The 14,096-nt window shown below is 37.4% G+C and overlaps 1 protein-coding gene across 1 annotated transcript; it reads right to left on the bottom strand.

The window, feature by feature from the left end:
- Window positions 1-4,287: 4,287 nt before the first annotated feature.
- On the bottom strand, window positions 4,288-5,665 carry LOC110944721. Its single transcript, XM_035974130.1, has 2 exons — window positions 5,233-5,665; window positions 4,288-4,292 (listed from the first exon to the last, which is right to left on the bottom strand). The coding sequence occupies exons 1-2, from the start codon at window positions 5,663-5,665 to the stop codon at window positions 4,288-4,290; spliced, it is 438 nt and encodes a 145-aa protein (XP_035830023.1).
- Between the last annotated feature and the right edge of the window lie 8,431 nt (window positions 5,666-14,096).

The raw sequence follows: 14,096 nt of genomic DNA, 5'->3' as shown, positions 1-14,096 counted from the left end.
CTTATGAAGATTGTTATGATATATTTTTGTGTTTTTGTTTAATTGAAAGATGTGAAATAGAATTACTAAAATAATTTGTTTGATAACTACTAAAACTACAATTGCAATAATGTAAATAAAGGTTTAGACAAGATAGAGAAAACAAGGTTCACACCCGGTTCGGTAATTGCAATCCTAGGGTTCTTACACGTTTTAGTTTTAATTCACTTGAATATGTTATTAACGGATTTCTATCATCAAAGCTTAGGTGCCAATTGCTATCAACACATAACACGAACCACAATGCACTTCGTTACTTCGGACAAGTAAAACCTATCGAAAGACAAGGCATAATTGCACAAACTTGTTTCGCAAAGTCAAATTTCATAACTCACTCGACAATTCACAAATATAGTTCAAATGCAAGACAATTGTCAATCAAATCAAATACAAATCAAGTTGTCACCAAACCAAACTAAAACATTGTTCAAACCCTATACTTACAATAACCTACACCGGGGTGAAACCTCCAAGAAATTAGCCGAGCATGATCGAAGAAACTTGATCACCGGATGTAGAAAGCTTGAATTGGATCATCATGAAGCCTGAAAGTGGATGAATGGTTAGGGTTTGTGGTGGGGAAATTGAATGAGTGGAAGGTTGAAGGATGATTGTAATGGTGATGAACTAGGGTTTGGATTCGGTTGAGGATTCGGGTTGTAGCGATGATGTTGGATGGAATGGTAGGTGATAGACGGTGATTATTGGCTCCAAGATCAAGTTCAAACCTCCCAAGAATGTGTAACCCCCGAATAGTTGGTCAAGATTCGTTTTAATTCGTCAAAACCACCAAAAACAACAAACTGGTGCGTCTGCATCATAGAGGGACCGTCGCTGACGGCCTGAAGTCCCGTCGGCGACGGTGTGCACATGTTCACTTTCATCCGACGGCTTTCTTTGCTGTCTACGGCGGTTCTGGCGACGGACAAATACACTAACCGTCGGCGACGGCCCTTATGGGCGTCGACGACGGTGCCCCAAAGCTTCACTTTCTTGTTTTTCGCGTTCCTTGCTCCCGGTTGACCCGTTTCACATCCCGGTGGTTCCGTTTTCACTCCGGTGACCCGTAAAGCTCCCGAAAAGCTCCTTAAACTCTGTTAGACTTGCAAAACAAGCATCTAATCAAAAGTAGGCTATTCGAAATTAAAACTTGTGTAAAAACATCAAATTAAACAATTACAAGTACCGGTTTTCGACCACGTATCACATCCCCACACTTGTCTTTTGCTTGACCTCATTCCCTCAAGCAAATATGTTTTTCACTTTCACGTGGGTCGAACAACGAATACACTCCCCATTCCCGAGACGAAGGTTAAGGGTCAATGTCATGCTAAAGTTCAAACTCTTTACAATTTTCAATATATTTAACGGTAATGTGATTTCACTTGCACAAATGGTTACCCAAGATTAACCCGCCCGTGAAACCAACAATTCATGCACATCCCTTACAATGTTCTCTCCACTCGGCTTGTAAATTGGCTAATATTTATAATGTATTAGAACTTCAAAGAATATTCACTCAAAACCGATTAGAACACATATCCGCATAAGCTTGCAACTCAATCATTCTCCACCATTGATCGCGAACACTAAGCACAAGTCATAAGGTCTTTGTAACTGTTGTAACGGGGCTAGGCTAAGGGTAGGAAATAGGATATTTTTAAAGTGGCTAAGGTGATGAAAACTCGATTTTTATTACAAAATCACTATGCTAAATTCAACTATCTACAGACATCGAGCTAGAAGGCAACACTTTTCACCTTTTATTCAAAAACTAAAACACATATTTTTGTGTTTTTCTCAATGCTTTTTCAATTCATTTTCATGACATTTTCTGATTTTTTTTTTATGCAAATGATCCCAACTATACAAACAAATGATCCTACAATCGAATTTTCATCACACGGGTTTAAAAGGAAAAGGCTTATGGTTATGGGCTAAATGGGTTGTCAAACAAAAGGTTTAGGCTCAAAGTGGGCGACTAGGGGATTTGTTTGGGTAAGGACAAATAATTGGTTTTAAAGGAAAAGGTTCACCTAATGCCTTAATCATTCCCGTGCTTGTATTCGGTCTATGGTCTCAAACGTATCAAAAGTTGCAAGTTCTACAATATATGACTAATGGTCCACTCAAACAAAGAAACATGGGTATGTAATCTATGATATAAAAGTGGCTCAAAACCTCACATATCTAAAAGGGTATGGTATGTGACATGCATAAATTACTAGTTTCTTGGGCGGAGTATTCCCAAATAACCACCCGCTAAATACCCGTCATGCTATTAATTTGAACTTGACCATGACAAAAGACCAAATGGGTTGTGACATCCCACGTTGACTTAGTTACTTGTGCTTTTAAAATCGCTTTTGAAACAAGATATTTTTGAAAAATTTTTGAAATTTTCCCCTATCCCCACACTTGAGGTAAACATTGTCCTCAATGTGTAGTATTTAAATGAGCGGGTCAAAAACGAAAATTTTTTACTACTCCCCCATCCCCACACTTGAACTACATATTGTCCTCAATGTGTAAGAACTAGAGTATTAAACGCACAAGGGATGTGACATGGCTAATTCCCCCAAAATTTCACCCCGGAAAAATAATATACAATTTACATTCCACTTATTTGCTAACTAAAAATCAGAAGTAAAAAGAAACTGTAAGACCCAGTTTAAAATACCCGTTCTTAACAACAAATAAGCTTTACATAATATACTAAAGTAGTCTTTACAAAAACTTTCACTATTCAAAAGTCATTTAATAAAACATTTACTTGCTTAACCTACTAACAATGTTCCAATTTAAACTACTAGTGTTTACAATATAACAAAACATGGATCAAGTGCGGAAGCGTAACGCTAGGTGTTCGGTTCGAATCGATTGCTTGATCTTCATCCTTTACTTGGGAACCTGAGAACTAACATTTTAAACAAGCATTAGCATTATCATTCTTGGAAATTTACGTGTTCGAATCGGGTCCGAACACTGGTTCTAGAAAATGTTCAAAACAATTTCATCAAACAGGGCTCCACCGTAATTTACGGTGTCACCGTAAATTACGGTGGCTTCTGGACATTTGGGGGCCTACCGTAACTCAGTAGGAATCCACCGTAACAGAATTGCAGGTCACCGTAAATTACGGTATCACCGTAATTTACGGTAGACTCTGCACATAACTCCCTTGTTTAAAAATGCAGTTTTTGCTGGTTCATTATGAGTCGAAACAGCATACTTTCGTATGAATCGTTAAACGGCTGGGCTAGTTCTTAGTATTTGTATATCGGTTATCACATTACTCAACTATAACTTAATTGGGCATGTTACGGAAATTAACATTCACGCTAATTGCAAGACTTCTAGTTAATCTTTCGTACTATGATCATGCATCCAAACCAAAACTTAGCATCTATAAAAAGAACAAGGCTTATAAGTTTGTCTATGGTGTTTGTTACACGGCCTACACCTCATGTATTATTCGCACAATATAATAAAGTTATGCTTCGTGTTTATTACCAAAACTTGTTTGACCCGTTTGGGTGCGGAGTATAAGCACCTTACGGACGCTCGACTTCATGTTTATAACTTGTTTAGGGCAATAGCCAAATTCATGACATAATGGAAATTCTCGGTCATCATGCTTTCATTCCTCTTTAACCAACTCATAAAGCTAACGATATGTATAATGTAATGAAACGATAAATTTCATACCTTTTAGAGCGCGTCTTTTCCTCGTGAACTCCCTCCGGCTTGTCCGCTAGATGAACAGGACTCTTTGCCTAGAAAATTCAGTTTTTATAACATGTTTAGAACTCCTTTTTATGACCACAATCACATCATTATGGACCATTATAAATTCTGCGTTTTTATCCAAATTTCACATTTAAATCCCCACTTAGGCATTTCTACAAACACCTAGTGGGTCAGATTTTTCTACCTTCATAAACATGTTCATGACTTTACAATTCAACATCCAATTTCACTATATTAGAAATTTTGCATGCATCTTGACATTATCTTTTCAGAACTTATCTTTCCAAATTTTCAGATTATGCAAAACAAGAGTTATAATTTCAGCATTAAACAAGTTTCTTAAAGTTCTCTAATCACCTACAATGGTGATTATGTAATCCCTACAAGTATCATACAAGGTATTGTCAAGAAATCATCTAGGGTTTGATCCTAAACCTCATACTCCTTCTAATTTCAGCCATGCATCAACAATCAAGCTGAATTTCTCATGTTTCACAATTAACCTAGAATTTGTGATATAACAAAATTACTAAATTTCACATACCTTTTGATCCTTACAACGAGGGGTTTACTAATATGTGATTAGAGCTTGATTTGGAACTGATTTGGGGCTTCAATTGAAGAGATTTTGGTGTGAAACTTAGGGTTTTGGAGAACCCCTGTCGCCCCCTCCTCTCTTGATCGACCAGACACACCAATTTTGGTGTGTTTGGTTTGTTTTTGGTCACAACTAGTAATCAACTTTTGGTTTTTGTCAAGTTTAGCCCTTTAACTATGATTCTCTCTAAGTCTTGGTTATTTTAACCATAGTATGTGTTATTTCAAGACTTGAATTTAACTAGGTTAAGTTCCTAGTTGGTAAATTCTTGTTTATCAATTCTTTGAATTTAATGATATAAAGATTTATATTTTAGGGGTGTTACAGAAAAGTATGCACCTGATTTCTGAGCTCATTCCTCGTGTGCTCCTCTTCTCTTCATGAAAGTGGTTGTCCCACGAACCCAATGTACCTACAAATCTTAACCCTTGTGTCGAAGCATGTTTCTCACAACCATCAAAATTTGTTAGTTACCTTGTTCTACCACTTTTATGAAATTATTACCAAGTCATACCTTATTTTACTTTGATTTTTGTGGAAAATAATTTACGACAACAACAAACCTAACTCACTTTCGTAGGAATCACGGTTGCATTTAGCTTATGCAACAAGCCCTTTTAAACCCTCCCCCCCCCCCAATAGCTTGGGAGGACGAGAGGTCTCGTGAGGGTTATATAGGGAACACACCCACAACGTTCATTTAATTTGGCAAAAATTTAAATAAAACGAAACAAAAATAACGAAAACAAAATAATATACAACAACAACAACAAAAAACATACCTTGCCTCTACCGCTGATATCTCTCGTTAGGGTTCACTGGCGGGTTCGGCTGGTATGGATAACCAGTGAGGGCCTCAAACATATCCCTGTAGTTATCTAGTGGGCTCGACTCTCCCTGAGGTGGCGGTTGGTAAGGAATCGGAATGAAACTAGAGTCGACTGCCTCGGGCCAATGAGGGGTTAGATCGGATGGGCCTTGCGGATGAGGAAGGTTGGGGTAATCGGTCCACCCCGAATGTTCGGCAAAAGGGTGACCGGCTTGATAATCTCTTTGATGGCGCTCTTGACCGTGGAGCACCTTGGCGTTATTAATCGCCATTTGGTTAGAGAAAGCCAACGCTCCCCATCGACGTTGCTCCAATTCACTTTGTGCATTTTGATGCCTAGCCTCCTCTTCTTCCCATGCTCGTCTGTGGGCCCTTTCTTCCTCTTGCAACTGTAACAAGCATTCCATTTGTGACTGTTGTAATGCTTGTTGCAATTGTTGTTCCTCCATCTGTTTCTCCACCCTCTCACGAAAGGATGCTTGGAAACCCCATTGTTCTTGCGAGTACGCCCCTTGCGCCTCTTCCCAAGCCTTCCTGCTCGAATTGGTACTCTCTCCCTTCACCAATGCCTGCCGATACTGTTAGGACCGGTTTGACTCCGAAACGATTGCGTATGACACGTTCAACGTGCGGAATCCGTGAATGTGAACGACTGAAACACACGAGACGTAATATAATCGTGATTCTATTGATCAGATCTGAAATCGTACAAAGCACCTGAATCACGTGGAGCACTTTCTCTCTCTACTTTCTCTCTCTAGCTTCAAAGCTCCAAAGCTCCAAAATGTCAAAAGTTCTAAATGAGAACCCTAATGGTTCTATTTATAGGCCAAGGCAATAAGGAATCTTTCCTTATTTACAATTATGCCACCTTGCTTTTACTAACTAATATAACAATGTAAAGCCTAGAAATAAGCAGTTTCAGCTACGGACGGAAATGACGAAGGCGATAGACATAAATGCACTAACAGACTCCCCCTTGGATATTGCCGCAGTCAATCCGTAAAAACTTGTAGCGACTTTTCTTTCTCTCTCTTTCTGAGTCTTCTTGAAGATTTAACATGTTTTCAGCAAATACAGACTCCCTCTTGCTCGAACAGAATCCCGGTGGATCTGTCTTCAGTTTCAGCTCCCCCTTTCGGTAAACTCTTCAGGCTCCCCCTTTTCGTCAAGCTTCCGTGCTTTGGGATCGACACCTGGCTTTCCAGTTACAAGCTCTTCTAGAAACGAAACCTGGCTCCTTACATGCTTCCGTTTGCGTTGAGCTCGTCTTCAGACTCCCCCTCAGACTCGGCTGTCGGGATCGTAGTCTGGAATACCATCTGCAACACTCATACGTTTATAAGTGACAGTGTTTTGAGATTGTCCAGAAATCATAATCTGGCTCTGTAGACTTTCTAAATCAAGATTCTGACTTTAAAATATAATAATATGAATATAATCAGGATTATCTTGACACTCTCCCCCTATCAAAATACTTCAAAGATTTGGCAGTATTTAAGTATCCAAAATCAAAAACTGACTCTTTTAAGATTTTAACAATATGAGCATCCAAATCCTTCACGGTTGATCATCCAAGTCCAAATTAATGACCTTGGAGATATCACAAACTGTTTTTGAATTTTGATTTTAATTAAAAACTTCAAGTTTCAAATTAATGAATCTTGATTTATTTCCAGAAACACGATTAGCATACTTAGATTTTGAAACGTTGCACTCAGACATCGGTTGTCGAAAATAAAGCAGAAATCAAAATCTTTTTGTATTTTTTCTGAAAATTTAAAGCAGTAAAGAAATATGTACAAACATATTTACAGACAATATTTTTGTTTGAGTTCGTGTCAGAGGATCATATCAGTTTATGACAAATCACAAGTACCGTTGAGCTTTAAACACTTTAAGTTCTAAACAATTCACATAGATTGTCAGTATACTGATCCACTTAAATTTTCACACAAACTTCAATTTATTCTAGATACGAGATTAGTGTTTTAAGAACTTAAACTTATTCGCGTGTCCCACCTCAGAATATACTCCCGTATCCAGATCCCAATATTCAGTCTTACAGGTGAGTATACTACAATGATATCTGTACATAAATTAGGGGTTAAATGCGAAAACTGAGGGATCTCAGGTCGATACTTCCGTATGCGCAGAGAGATATCAGTTTCGACTTTGGTATGTCCCCTTTAGAGGATCTTTTAGCTACAACAGATGATTATCAATTTTATTGTCTAACCAACTGAGGGCTAATGCTTTGTTTCAAGCATTTGAGGCAAAGTATTATCCAAGGACTAGGTCAGAACTTCCGTTCAGCAGAAGTCCCGGAATAATACCCCAGACATCATTAAGTATAAAAACCTAGTATATCAGAATGAGAGACCTTTCAAACGAGATTTCAGGGGTTACCTATATATCCGAGAGATGTTCCCCACGAAATAAGCAAGTTTGAAATTTAGGTTTATATCTCGAAAACAATTTACTAAGCGTGTAAAAATCTACTGGCATATCATCAGTGAGACCGTTTATCACATTATAGCATTACAATTCTTTAGCGTACTGTGATTGTCTACTGATGTACTATCATTTCCTCTTTTTACACAAAAACTCAATTTTTTTTTAATTTTATCATGTTTTTGCCTTTTTCAAATTTTCTAATGTTTTTGGATTTTCTGACAATAATATCTCTTACTCCCCCTAAAATTCAAAACCATTTAAAGAAAATTTGACAACCTGATACTGATAGCTTTGTCTCGCCATCCATTTTCTGCTTCTCATGCATAGATTTGCAGAAAACATAATGTACCCCCATGATTTACAACACATTGATCTTTTACATTTTGAAAACCGTTTTTCAATCTTGTGAAATTAATCATGTTTGTTCAGCCGTGAGGGTTTCGGCGTATTCAATCAGAACTCCCCCTGACAACAAACTATTTTTCCCATTATGATTTCAAAACACTTAAGTTTGTTTTAATCAAAATGATTTTCCGGAAAATAAGTTTTGTTTGATTCACACACGGGGTTTATTCATCACCTTGTTCTTTCATCAACTAATACGACAGTTAAATCAAGTACAACTTAATGTCCTTGATAAAACATTGCTCAAGAAAGATGCCGATTCCTACTCCCCAATTACCAACCTGGGAGTTCCGGCAAATTCAAGTAACATATTTTTGAATTTTTGTATTTTTGACAAATTTTAAAACAAACATATTTTTGATTTTTTCAAATTTTTTACAAAATGAAAACATATTTTTGATTTTTAAATTTTTCAATTTTTAGGGTTTTTGAAATATGGTTTATTTATATACAGAAAACAAACAAACTCCCTGATTAACCGTTGCAGGGATCAGCAGCCTCCTGTGCCAGGCTGCTTCGTTTCTCCTTTGGTTGACATTCAGTTTTCTTCAGAAGCACCTGCACATTCAAATTACTCAATTATTTGAACAATTTAGCCCAGGTCTGTTGAACCTTAGGCATTTCAACACAATATGCATTATTTAGCTTCGGAAAATCTTTGTCATTTTGAACAAAGACTTTTTCAACATTAGCTTCAACTTTTTCATCATTTACCGAAGTCATTTGTTTCTTAATAGACCATGTTTGACCTTTTGGAGTCCCACGTTTGTAAAAATGTGACTCTTTTTGAACATTTGGTCTCTGAACAACATCTTTTGGTTTCCAAAACTGGTTTGGTTTTGTTGCATCAACAGTTGTTTTCCAACTTTGTGTTGTTCTAAGTTCGAGTGTCACTGGTTTCCATGTTTGTTGTGAGTCAGCCTTTGACAATTTTGGCTTGCAAGTTTGCTTTGATTCAAACTTGCTTGACTTTTGATTCACAACTTCAAATTTCTGTGTTTGAACATAAACAGACTCCTTTTTCGTCTCAACACCAACAGGTTTCAGATTTGGACATTTGCGAGCAAGATGTCCTGTTTGATCACATTTAAAACATGTTCTCTTTGAGACATCTTTGACCTGTTGTTGTTGTTTTTTCTGAGCATGAAACTCTTCATTAGACTGTTGTCTAAATTTGAGTTCTTTCTCTTCTTCTGAACTTGTTCCGTGAACGAAGTTCATTTTTGCCTGAAAATTCGGAGTTTCATTTTTATTTCAATTTTGTTTCTTCTTATAACCCAACCCAGCCTTCATGTTTTTCTTCTTGTAACCAGGTTTGTTATAAAAAGTTTTGTGACCTTTACCAGCAAACTTTGGAATTTCAGATTTTTCAATCTCAACCATCTTGAAAACTTTGTCAATCTTTTCTGAAATCACATTCTGAATCGGGAATACAACATCTAAGAATAATTTGTCTGATCCAATCATGGTATAAAACAATCCTTTTGAATCATCATTCAAATTTTTCTCGGATTTTGTGTTCTTCAGATATCCATCATGAAGATTTCCTTCATCTTCATCCTGTGATTCAGATTTACCTGTATCAACTGACTCTTCGTTCAACACACTTTCAACGACTTTACCTACCACCTCTGAATCATGAGAATCATCAGATTTGGAATAGGTTATGTCAATGTTGTCTGGCAATTGATCTACCATGTTGAAAGCTTTTTCAACCTTTTCCTCATCATAGAATGCAAACTTTTCCGGTGGTGGAACTTGATGAAACTCTGAGCCAATGCCTTTCTTGTTCTGCTCAGACTCATCATCACCCGGTTTTATATTGAAAATTTGTTCAAGCACATATGACGACATGTGGTAACTTTTTAACTTGTTGTTTTCCTGTTCTAAATCAACAATCTGTTGCTTTAGCTTAGCAACATCCTCAATATAGGAATTAACAACATCTTGTTTTATAGAATACATTCGTTTAAGCTCTTTTGTTGTTTCAAACATATAATTCATTCTAGATTGAGCATATTTCATTTCATCTTTCACTTTTTCATATGACTCTTTTATAATCTCATATGATAATTTTATTGAATCATATTCCTTTTTCATTTCTTGACAAGCAATCTCTTTTTGTTCACATTCATTTGTCATTTTCAAAACGTTTTCCTTCAAAACTTCATTTTCTTTCTCCAATTTGTTACATTTTTCTGAAAGTTTTTCATCATTTTCTTTTAAAACCTTTTCCTTTTCTAGCATTTCTTTGCATTTTTCTTTGAAAATGTTTTCGATTTTTGTGAACTCAAGATCTCTTGTTCTGAATTGCTCATCTTTTTCAGTACAAGCTCTGCACGGTTCCATGCATTTCTTGCACTGATCAATCATTTTTAAGGTTTCAGAATCAGAATGTACCTCAGTGTTTGGCACTTCGGTGTTTTCAGCAGCTTCTGTCTGCTTCATCTCATCATCATCTTGCTTTTCTTCAACACTGACTTCATCACCATCATCACCATCTTTCTCATTCTCATTCTTTTCTTCTTTCTTCACTTTGTCTTCAATTTGCTGTTTCACAACTTCTTCAGTAACAGCTTCTGTTTCAATCTCTTCAACAACCTTCTTCAGATTGTTCACCATCTCTTCAATACTCTTCTTCATTCTCTCTTCATCCCTTTTTCTTAGACATGACAGCATAGCATATCTGATATCTTTTTCATACTGTTTAACGTATGTATCATCTTTCATCACCCTTCTGTAGTATTCGGCTCTCAACGGGACAGCAAGAAGAACATCATCAAAAATTATGTCTTTCTTTGGAACAACAGGTTCTCCTTCTCTGTTGTAGTAACATTCTCTTTTCTTATCCCATCTTCGACTGCTAACAGCATTTTCATACTCTTCCTGCATCTCATCCATTCTGTTGTAAACAACGTTTCTTTCTCTGTAAGTTTTCTCACTCAAGATCTCTTCTCGAGTTTTCTCTTTGATCTCAACTTTTTCTTCATGGATTTCAGCAGTGTCTTTTTCTTTGTTTTCATCTTTAATCTCAGCAACGTACACAAACTTTCTTGGTTCTGTCATAGCTCTCCCATGAGCTGTTTTACGAACATTCTCCAGATGATCTTCTTCTGGACAAATTTGAGACCAATCATACCCTTCATCCTCGTAAATGACAGGACAAGCTCTTGAATTTGTTTTCGGTTTATCTTCAATCAACTTTGGCTCTTCTCTGCTTCTATGGTAAATCGCCTTTCGATAATAGTCATCGTTGAAAGGACGTTCATTTCCTTCAGCAACTTCAGAGTTTCTACATTCTCTTTTGAAATGACCTTTTTGCTTGCATCTGAAGCAGGTCACTTTGGATTTGTCGAATCCAAGCTTTGTTGAAGCACCTCCAAGCGATTGTTTTCCGGTAATCTCCATATACCTCTGAGCGCGACGAATACAACTAGCTAAACACCAACGGATGTCAATGAGTTCCATCTCTTCCGGATCAATCTGGTCGTAGTCTTCTTTGGTCAATTCGGAGTTTCCAATTTTACCAGCTACAAGACCTTCATATGAATCTTGGACAGATGCGAGAAAATTCATTTGCTGCTTCGCTGCATTGATGCTCATTGCTGGAGAATTCTTCAGTTTAAGAGCAATGTTGCACAAAATTTCTTCTGTTTCTTCAGAATTTGTTTTTGAAGATGAATGATATCCCGAATGATGACTTGTTGACGTTGTTGGTGGTTCTTTCATCTTTTCACCACTAAATGTTGTTTTTGGTGAACCAACGCCTTTATCAGAAGGTACACTGCCTTTGTAATACAAGCCCACATTCTGTTGATGTGAAGAACCAGTCATCTTGCTCTGCTTTTGTAATTCCAGATCATGACTTTCAATCTTTTCAAACAAAGAATCAAGAGAAATTTCATCAGATGAAGCATCATTTTTTAAGATAAAAACAAACGTTTGCCACTGATCTGTTCGTGGTAACGCTTCAATGACTTTATCAATAAGTTCCTCTCTTGTTTTATCAATTTTAAAACGTTCAAGTTCGATTTTGAGGTGACAGAATCTCTCGATCATTTGTCTCACTGTCTCTCCTTTTATATTATCAAACAGATCAAATTCCTTTTTTAGTAAAGCAATTTTATTTTTCCGAATCTGTTTTCCCCCCTCAGCTTTAACTCGTAAAGCTTCCCAAACCGACTTTGACGATCCATCATGAGTGAGCAATGCGAATATATCATTTCTGATTGCTGACTGGATCAATGCAATCATTCTTTGTTCGGCAGCAAATTCTGCTTTGTCATCTTTTGTAAAATTCTTGAATGGTAGTTCTTCGTTTTTGTCATTCTTTGGCCTTTCGTATCCAAACTCCAGACAAAACCAGCTTTCATGCGCATACGCTTTTGCCCAATTGATGAAACGTTCTTTCCACCAGACATAATCTTCAATGCTATCAAGAGTTGGTGGCTTTGAATGCGTTCCATAGAAGTTATCATGCTTGATATTCTCGTTGATGGCTTTCGTAATGGTTTTCGGGGTAACATTTGCAATCTCGGTCGATTCGGATGTGAACGCGTTGAAAAACGTGTTGTAGAATTCCTCAGCCATGATGCTCTTCAATTACCTTGAATTTCCTTTTGCCTTTTAAACCTTCTTGAATTTCCTTGAATCACCTGCAAGCAATCAAACAATCGATCAGTTTAAACTATGAAATAGCTCTTGATTAAATGTGAAATGATAAGTATTTATGCTCTTTGATCGAATGAGCCGGTCGAACGGATAGGACACTGGTCGAATGGATGGAATGAGATGATGTCCGTTCGGTTGGGATGAGATACTATTCGAACGGTTGAACGTTGTCTGATTGATTGGTGCTATACGACAAATATGTTGTTCGATCAGATAAGCTAGCTGAACGATTGGGAACTTGCTAGTCGATCGAATGGGGTTTATTGCTAGCCGATCGAGTGGCTAACTCGATCGAACACGAAGGATGCTAGCCGATCGAGTGAGTATGATACTAGCCGATCGGTTGGAAGTTTCCTGTTCGATTCAAAATGCTACAGTTCGATCGCTTTGGCCAACCGTTTGAATATTGCTATTCGATTCAAGTAACTATTTGATTCAAAGATTCCCGGCCGATCGAGTGGCTCCCTCGATCCAAGCTCCTAGCCTATCAAAAGAACTTTTCTGTTCGATCAAAGATTTTGCTAGCCGATCCAAATTCTACTGTTCGATTCAAGTCACTATACGACAAATGTTGAGTTGATTCGGCTGGCACAAACAAAACTAGCCGACATATCTTGAATCACAAACCAATGATTGGGCCCTTGATATTAGTGGGACGGTGCACACTTATTTTGCCTAGAACTATCATCTCTCAAAAATGCATGCAGTGGTCGACAAACCCTTTGAACACTTTAATCTCATTTGACCGCAAATTGTGGGCGGCAACAATTTATATATTTATAAAATCTCATAGGGCTGCGATGTATGCATTTGTATTTTATTCGACCACAAACAGTATGCTTTTAACAGAGATAGAGCCGTTAATATGACATCAGATCACATGCACACATGATATTGTAATTAATGAAAACTGATAATGAATGATGTGCTGTGAAATGATAAGCTTGTTCAAACGGTTGAAGTTGACAAGTCAACCTCTTTAAATGAGTGACAAAGATATGCTACTTAATCGGTTAGAGATTATGTCTACTGTTCGATTGGTTGAAAAGGACGGTGAGTCGAACAGGAGTTGCTGTTCGATCGGCTATGCCAGTCGATTCAGTAACATTTAAAGCTGTTTTGCTGTTCGATCGGTTTGTGAGTGATGCTAGCCGTTCGGCTAGCAATACTAGCCTATCAAAGATACACCTGCTGTTCGAACCAAAAGACAAGTAACTGTTCGATAGAATGAAACTTCCTAACCGATCGAGTGGCCTGTTCGAACGAGTGGCCTGTTCGATCGAACACGAACTGATGAACAGATTGACGAACTGTTTCAGCAAAAACATTCACAAAAATGCAGATTTC

The sequence above is a fragment of the Helianthus annuus genome, chromosome 6, assembly GCF_002127325.2.
Source record: "Helianthus annuus cultivar XRQ/B chromosome 6, HanXRQr2.0-SUNRISE, whole genome shotgun sequence".
NCBI classification, from domain to species: Eukaryota; Viridiplantae; Streptophyta; class Magnoliopsida; order Asterales; family Asteraceae; genus Helianthus; species Helianthus annuus.
Note: the sequence above shows the minus strand (reverse complement) of the source record. Positions and strands in the feature narration are given on the sequence as shown.